The sequence below is a fragment of the Lepidothrix coronata genome, unplaced genomic scaffold (assembly GCF_001604755.1).
Source record: "Lepidothrix coronata isolate B3197 unplaced genomic scaffold, Lepidothrix_coronata-1.0 Scaffold2, whole genome shotgun sequence".
Lineage (NCBI taxonomy): Eukaryota > Metazoa > Chordata > Aves > Passeriformes > Pipridae > Lepidothrix > Lepidothrix coronata.
Window position 1 is genome coordinate 11957210 of NW_016690182.1, and position 8187 is coordinate 11965396.

An 8187-nucleotide genomic window follows, 5' to 3' on the forward strand; every position below is an offset into this window, starting at 1 on the left:
GGGGAAATTGGCGGGAACTTTTCGAACCTGGCGCGGTGACGGCGGCCGCGGGGCATTGTGGGAGTTGTAGTCCGTGAGGCGGCGGGGAAGGGGGGGCCGCCATTGCTGTATTGGGGAGGGGAGGGGGGGTGTTATTGTGGCACCCCCTCAGGGCTCTGGTGGGGGTTAAATGTTGCTTGCTCTCACGTGTCGCTTTCCTTGCAGGCTCCAGCTGAAGGCGAGGTAAAGGAGGAGGTAGGAGCTGATTGTGGTCGCCACTTCAAAGGGCTCCACAAAAATTAGGGAGCCCGCGCAGCTCGTGGTTGGGGGGGCGGTTCAGATCGAGGGAGTGGCCTTGCCTCTGGTTTTGGGGTGTTCAGGGCCGTCTCTGTCACCTGAGGTGATGGGTGACCCGCCTGAGGTGGGTGCTGGGGGGTCCAGCAGCTCCACAAGGCTGAGGTCAGGGATCATCAGTTCCAGTGGGAATGTGGCTGCAGCCAGGGACAATCAGTTCCAATGGGAACGTGGCAGAAGCCAGAGGCCACTGGGAACATGTCCCCTTCCAATGGGAACATGTCCTTTTCCAGTGGGAACATGTCCCCTTCCAATGGGAACACTTCCTCTTTCCAATAGGAACATGTCCCTTTCCAATGAGATTATGTCCCTTTTCAGCTCCTGGAAGAACAGAAACTTTATCCTTCCCACCTCAGCTGGGTGAAGTGGCAGCAGCAGAGGAAAAGCTGAGCTGAGCAAAGCTGCACTTCTAGGGAGTCATAGAATATCCTGGGCTGGACCCACAGGGATCATGGGATCCCAGGATGGTTTGGGTTGAAAGGGACCTTAAACATCATCTCATTCCACCCCCCAGGGGACACCTTCCACTATCCCACGTTGCTCCAAGCCCCGTCCAAGTTGGCCTTGGACAGTCCCAGGGATGGGGAGTCATCAAATCCACCACCATAATGCCCATACTTTCATAAAACCTGGGATTTCTGTGAGGCTTCACGACAGCATGTTATTTTGGGTGGCAGTTCTGAGAAAGCTGTGCTTTATGTGCTCTCTGAATTTTAGTGACACATCTTTCTTTGTACAGCCAAAGAGAAGGTCAGCCAGACTATCCGCTGTGAGTATCCTTATTTATTCCTTTGATATCACATCCCGTGGGATGGGGGCAGTTCAAGACGAACTGTTGGGGTTTTCCCACCAGAACTGAGTATTCAGTATTTAAAATTCCCACTCCATGTTTCCATGTATTCACACGTCACAGGCTTCTCACATGAGGTACATCTGTGTTAGTGAACAGTCAGTCTGGACATATGAGTATCCAGAGCCAAGGAATATTGATCTGAGGATGGATTTGTTCATACAAATGCTCGTGGCTCTATAAATTACCTGCTCTCTCCTTAGCCTGATAATTTGCCCATAGGTTTTTACAGGGCCAACTGTTGGGTAAATAGTTTTCAAAAGTTACCAACATTAAAATACAAGTATTTATTTTAAGTATAAATATTTATTTCTGGCTTTCACCTGACTCTGTTTCCTTGTGTGTGTTTTGTACAGAAACCTGCTCCTCCCAAACCGGAGCCAAAGCCCAAAAAGGCAGCACCTAAGGTAAGTCTTGGAGATCTCTTGGAGTTATATTTTCCTTCTCAAGGCATTTATAGGGGTAAAAAACCACCACAGCTAACCACTTTGGTTTTTTTTTCATAATTATCTGTAAAGGTTTAAGGTGGAATTATGTGAATTAAAAGATAGAGTTTTATCCAATTCCTGGCCAAGGAATGTGGTAAACTGAGCAGATTTTAAATCCCTTGTGGTGAAGCTTTGCAAGGCCATTCTGAAGTTTCATATAGTGCATTGTTGGGAAAATGATGCTTGGAATAGAGATCAGAGACTCAATTAGAGAAGGCATTGAAAATCATGCTTTTAATTACAGTTCCTTACTATATTTCCATTCCAAGGCCCTCTCTGCAGTTAGTTATCAATTTATCACTTTTTAATCACTGAAAGCTCTGCAGACCCCTTTCCTTAAGCTGGATGTTTTTTGGAAATGTCAAAAATATTGGCATGTCTGACAGTATAGTTAAAAAAACCCCCCTATTTAGAGCTCCTTTTTGCTTTGGAGCAACAGTTTGAATTTCAAGGGGGACAGTTCTGCAATCCATGAGGGATTCTTTGCATCCCCTTTCCTGTCACAGCCTTCCCAGCAGTCAGTTTGCAGTGCTTTTTTTTTTTTTTTTTAGATTTTTCTGTAAATATTTAGAATTTTGCAGCTCAAAAAAAAAAACAAACAACAAACACCCCAGCAACAAAACTTTAGTGATTGTTTTTAACCTGTTTTTAGTGATTTCTTTTTAACCTGTTCCCGTCACACGTTTTCCTTGTAGTTCTGGATGATGAGGTGGGCAAAGCACAGGAGTGAGAGATGCTTTGGTTGCAGAAGGGGAGGATTAGTGGGAACCAGGAGCTCTTTCCTTTTCCATTTAAAATGCCCTGCAATTCCCTGTGGCACAGCAGACTGCCAGGTGAGGGAACTGTTGCCAAGCCCCGTTGTGTGGAGCAGCGGAGATGCCACGAGAGATGGAGAAGAGGGAGGACCCCACGTGTCATTTTGGGGATCCCTCAGCTCTGTAACCTCAGTGCTGCGCAGAGCAAGATGTTCACATTCCATCCTGCTGGTGCAGCTGGAATTCTAGGTCCATTCCAGAGCCTGGGGAACTCCACAGCTCCACATTCCCGGGTGGATGGAGCACTGGACACTCTGGATTGCACTCCCCTCTAGTGGCTGGTGCCCCGGGAATAGCTCTGCCAGCACAGAGCTGGCCTGGGCTGTGACAGCCCCTGCTCAGGGTCACACACAGGGCAGGGCAGGGCAGTTGTGTATTGTCCACATGGTTGGTGTTTGCTTCTTTTTTCAAGTTTGCTTCATGGAAATATTTGGGGTTTAAACACAGAAGCTGCTGTAACTGATTTGAAAAGTTGTAGGAACACGGATGCTGGACTTTAGGGCAGTAAGAGGCTGTCAAAGCCTAGTTTGGGCCCTCACTGCACAACTGTATAGTGTGGTATCCCTTTGGGATAACTCCTGGGAGCAGTGCCTTGGGAATTGCCCCCAGCTTGACTTGGAAGCATTGTTCCTATTGCTCCTAAGGTGCTGTTTGAAGCCAGAATACCAGAGCTGCATTTTTGGCTCTCTACAGCTCCTCATACTGCACCAATACCTCTGAAAAACGGGACTGTGGAGGCATTTTTAATTCCCATCTCCCCCAAATGCTTGTCAACCTTCAGGTTCTTGGAGTGGCTTTGTGTGTGAGAACAGATTTCACCTGTTAAACTTTGAAAACCAGAGCTGGGAAAGGAGTTTTGTCACTTTTAAAACACGTGACCTTAGTACAGAATTGTTGTTGCCATCTCTCCTCTATAGCAGAATTATTGAGGAACATGAATACAATGCTGTGTCCTGGGAGACACTTTCTCTCCAGCCATGGAACCCAGTTTCCCTGGATTCTCCTCAAATGCTTTCTGAGGAGGGGCTTTACCAGCACGGGGGGGAGGCTACAGGGAATTAATTTTAGCTCTGTAAATACTTTGTTGTCTCTTTTTAATGGGGTGAAGGAAAAGGTAACCACTGCCATAGTAGAACTGTAATTCTAAATCTTGCTGCCAAACAGCACCAGAACACCTGGGTATTCCCAGTACAGGGAGTTCCTGCCACCACATTGTAGTAGAGTTTCCCAGGTGGGCTGAAATCCCCAAGACTGGAATGTGGGAAGTTAGAGAGGAAAGAGACCTTCACCCATTTGAGTGCTACTGACTCACTGTCTTAAATGTTCTGCACCATTGTAGGATTTGCTGTTAATTTTGGTGAATTTTTAATCATCAGTGTCACTGAAGGATCAGGTGCCTTCACCCTTTATTTCATGAGTTTGCCCTTAACCAGCAGCTCATTTTTAAGGTGAATTAGTTTTGTGCACTAATCAGCGAGGGGTTGGAATAATAAAGTAAACTTTTTGTAACCTTTTAGTAACTTCTAGTGGCTGAGACAAATCTTTTGAGTATATGTATATATTTCAGTAATTTTCTGGTTTTCTTCACTTCCCTGTGAATAGATTGTGCAGGTTTCATGGTTCCTTTGTTGGAAGTAGGTTAATCAAGCAGGAGCTGAGCTAGTTCAGTTACTTACTGGCAGCAAGAGGCAGATCCTTGGAAGTGAAACTAATGAGAGTCAGTTATTTGGGTCGGGATTTGACCTTGCCTGTGGAAAATTATTACTACAGAAGCATCAAGTTTTGGTGTTTGTTTTGATTTAGCCTGATCCACGTATAAGAAACTGCACTTAAATAATAAATGCAAAGCTCTCGTTGTTATCAGAGTGATGCTGTTGAGCCCCCAGTTTTTCTGTCACACATATGGTTTATTATAATAAGGAATATTTTTGGCAGGGAAGAGGGAAAGTCCTTGGACTACAGCTTTGTTACAGTTTTACAGTTTTCTAAATAGGCATTAACAGCACATCTGAAGGATTCTGGTATTTCCACTAGTTGTACATGTTGGTTTTGTTCTGTGTCTGCCTTTCAGCAGCAGGGTACAAATAAAGGCCAGTTCAACATTTTTTAGCTAATTTAATTGAATGCCTAATTAAAATAGGAATTCTTTTAACCCCAGCCATGGCTCCTTTTTTATTTTGCACTTCCCAGTAGCATGTTCAGGAGAGCATAGAAGGAAAACACTCCTTCAAAACTTTGATCTCATCTTTGTCAATGGGAAGTTTGGGGTGTGGAAGGAGGTTGTGTGGAGGGCTTGGGAATTTATAAACATGCAGATGTACAAGGTGGGAAATAAGGATTTAAAATACCGTGGGTCTGTTTTCTTAACAGAAAGAAAAAGCAGCAAATGATAAAAAGGAGGACAAAAAGGCAGCAACAAAAGGGAAGAAAGGAGCCAAAGGCAAAGAGGAAACTAAACAGGAGGATGCTAAAGAAGAAAACCACTCTGAAAACGGAGATACCAAAACTAACGAGGTACTTTAGCTGCACTAACCATGGGAATACAGCCTGGTGTGCTGGGAATCCAGCTGCAGGAGCTCCCCTCGGCTCCTCACGGGGTGGGGGGTCTCACTGCCACCCTGGAAGGACAGCCCAGCTGGGGATCTGCACTGGGAGAGCCTGGAGGAACAGCATTGTCCTTCCAGCTCCTTCCTGCCCTGTGCTGGAGCCCTTCCACAGGTGGGCTGTGCTGTGCCGGGGTCCCTCCAGGGCTGGCTCGGGCACTGCCGAGTGTTTGGGAACAATGGAGCTCAGGGAGAGCTCTCCAGCCCTGAGCTGACTCTGCACACCCTCTCTGGGCTGCTGGCTTCCCTCTGCTGCTCAGCACGGGCTGGTGCTGGGCCAGAAATCTGGTTTTCAGTTTTACACAATTCCTTCAAACAATCCTTTCCCTCAGAACAATTCAAGAGATCTGCAGAGTCAGCTCGGTCCTGTCTCTTCATCTGCAGCCTCTTCTCACAGGTCCTTGCTGTGGCAGCTCCTACCTCAGAGCTGCCTCTTGCTGGGACCAGCTGCAGGCTCCATCCTGGTAGGATTTTCCCAGCAGATCCCTTGCTGACAGTAGGAGCACAGAGTTTTCCAAGGGCTCTCTTTGCCCTTGTGTTCTGTGACTGACACTGGTCTCTCCTCACGGGTTCAGTGTCACCATCAGTCAACCAGTTGTTTATTCTTTCATTTCTAAAATGAGATCAGGAGCTGCTGTGCTAAAGCAATACGTGGCTGATGTGCCTCAGAGGGTCTTTGAGAGGAGCTTTGCAGGTTTGATGTGTTACCTTCAATAGTAAAAGCACATTTTTGTAGAGAACAGGAGGGAACTGATTCCCCAAAGCCTGGACAACAGACCAGTACCACAGGCTGATGTGTAACTCTTGACACTTCCTTGTACAATGAGGGCTTGAAGTTCCCCTGGCTTATCATTGGTCCTAATCTAAAATACATTCCCAACTTCTGCCTCTCTGTAGGCACTTATTCCAAAATTACCTCTGGCTGTTTGAATTTTTACAACTATCAGCCTTGTTGCTGTGTCCGTACTTTCTGTGCCTTCCTGCCTATCCACACACAGTGTCCACATTTCTGCTAACAAAACTGCTCTCTCTCTTTGATGCTTGTTAGATTGGAATCCAATTAGCATTTCCAATAATATTTCTATTCTTCCCAAACACTTTTATAGGCACCAGCTGCTGAAGCATCTGATGATAAGGAAGCCAAGTCCGAGTAATGTTAACCCTGCCCTATATCTCCATCATTTGGTCTCCGTACCTCCATGCTGTATTGTTAACAGAGAGGAATATTTTTATCAACTATTTTATAAATGCAGGTTTTTTTAGCATGAATTTAATTATGGAACATCTTCATCTCGGTTACTTGGGAATTAAATCCCTAACAAACAAAACAAAAACAAAACAAAACAAAAAAAAAAAGTCATTGTTTTTAAATTTTGTGATTGTAATAGTTTGTATGGTACATGGAAAGAATAAGTGGTGGTAGCTTTTGACTTCTGTCAGTGTGTCCCTTTTTGTGTAAGTCATGCTTACAGACTTCAGATTTTAATTTTTCCCTTGTATGTGTTGTATGGTTTCTTAAAGTGGGGAGGTCTCAAAACAAATAACTGTGTGAAACATTCCAGTGGTTCTGTGGGTTGCTTTTATAAAGAAGGTGAGCTATTTTCATGAAAAAAAAAAAAACTTAAGAGCTGGAAATCTGTTGTTTCCCAAATGTAATTTTATTTTGTCAGTTTTGAAAAAAAAAAAAAAAAAGAAAAATAAATAAATAAAAGTGTAATCCTGTTTTTAAATGAAATACAAACATTTCTTTTCAAAAAGGGCAGGTTGGTTGTATGTACCCACTGTTAGGAATTTTGCTGGATTTATCTTAATAAAAAAGACTCCTCAAAAGCTGATTGTGGTTTGTTGCTTGTGCTGCTGGAAAGCTCCCAAATTCCAGGAGAGCTGCAGTGGGACAGGGAGAGAGTGAAGAGCTTTGGGGCTTGAACCCCTCTCTGCTTCAGTTGTGTGATTTCCCATTAATCCAAACTTCCTTATTCTGGGAATAACAGCTGGACCAGAGCAGTGGACTGGGGGTTTAGTCTCAGTTTTGTTGCTACAGCTTTTCTGTGCAGCTTTGTCAAGGACACTTCCAATTCTCCTGCTCAACCCTCCTTTTATAGGAAGTCTCGTCCCATCAGTGACCAACTACACGATGTATTTAATAAGAAGAAAAATGTCTGCAATGCAGAAACTTTATCTCTGCCTTTAAATTGTTCTGCAGCCCAGCCTGGAAATTCCAGGGGCTTGAATATTTTATCTCATATCCAAACCCCAGCTCAGCATCTCAGGGCAGAGTGTCTTGGATTAAATGTGGGATTCAGGATCAGTCCCCCAGGGCACGGGCTACTAGAGGATGTTTAATGTGGATTTAATTTTCCAGGCCTGAAGTGCTGGGAATTCTTATTCCTGCTGCTTTTGTTCTGTAGAACTGCTCAGGGGTAACTGGGCTCCAGCTTCCTCAGCAGCAAAGGTGAGAGAGTTCTGAGGGGCCTTTTCCTTGGCAGTGTATTCCCTTAATCCAGCAGACATTTTGGGATGTACTCTGGTCTCTCGTCCAGTTAAAACTGGACATAAATAAGTGGATTCCCTTTGCTTGGTTGGAAGAGTGGTGAGATGTGGGTAAAACCAGGGGAATTCTGATTTTCCAGTTTGAAAATGATCCAACAATAGTTCAAATCTCATCCCGAACCTTTTACATCTAAAAATGATTCACTGAATTTCCTCCCCTACAGAGGACAGGCTGGGAGAGCTGTGGCTGCTCCTGGATCCCTGGAAGTGTCCAAGGCCAGGTTGGATGAGGCTTGGAGCAACCTGGGACAGTGGAAGCTGTCCCTGCCCATGGCAGGGGGTGGCACTGGATGAGCTTTAAGGTCCCTTCCCACCCAAACCATTCCATGATTCCATGAGTTTAGCCTGTAGTTGATGAGAAATCCCGACAGGCCTGAACTCCAGGGAGAAAACATTGGAATGAAATGTCTTATACATTTCCCCCAGCCTGTTGTTTCTCTAAAAGGGCTTCAAATAGAAACCCAGTTCTGCAGGAAGGGGAGTTCCTTCTCCAGCTCCTGATGCTGTTGAACCTTCTCTCTTCTCCTTCAGCCTCCTTGAGTGTCTCA

At 45.1% G+C, this 8187-nt stretch overlaps 1 protein-coding gene across 1 annotated transcript in view; it reads left to right on the forward strand.

Moving 5' to 3' along the window:
* The window catches only part of HMGN5 (high mobility group nucleosome binding domain 5), an 8640-nt gene extending 1718 nt beyond the window's left edge, over positions 1 to 6922 (forward strand). The window contains exons 2-6 of the mRNA XM_017814217.1: positions 71 to 234; positions 1073 to 1102; positions 1540 to 1590; positions 4857 to 5000; positions 6196 to 6922. Of these exons, the coding sequence (XP_017669706.1) occupies positions 71 to 234; positions 1073 to 1102; positions 1540 to 1590; positions 4857 to 5000; positions 6196 to 6243 (437 nt within the window). The 3' untranslated portion in view covers positions 6244 to 6922. The remainder of the gene's footprint in view (positions 1 to 70; positions 235 to 1072; positions 1103 to 1539; positions 1591 to 4856; positions 5001 to 6195) is intronic.
* The last annotated feature ends 1265 nt before the right edge of the window (positions 6923 to 8187 follow it).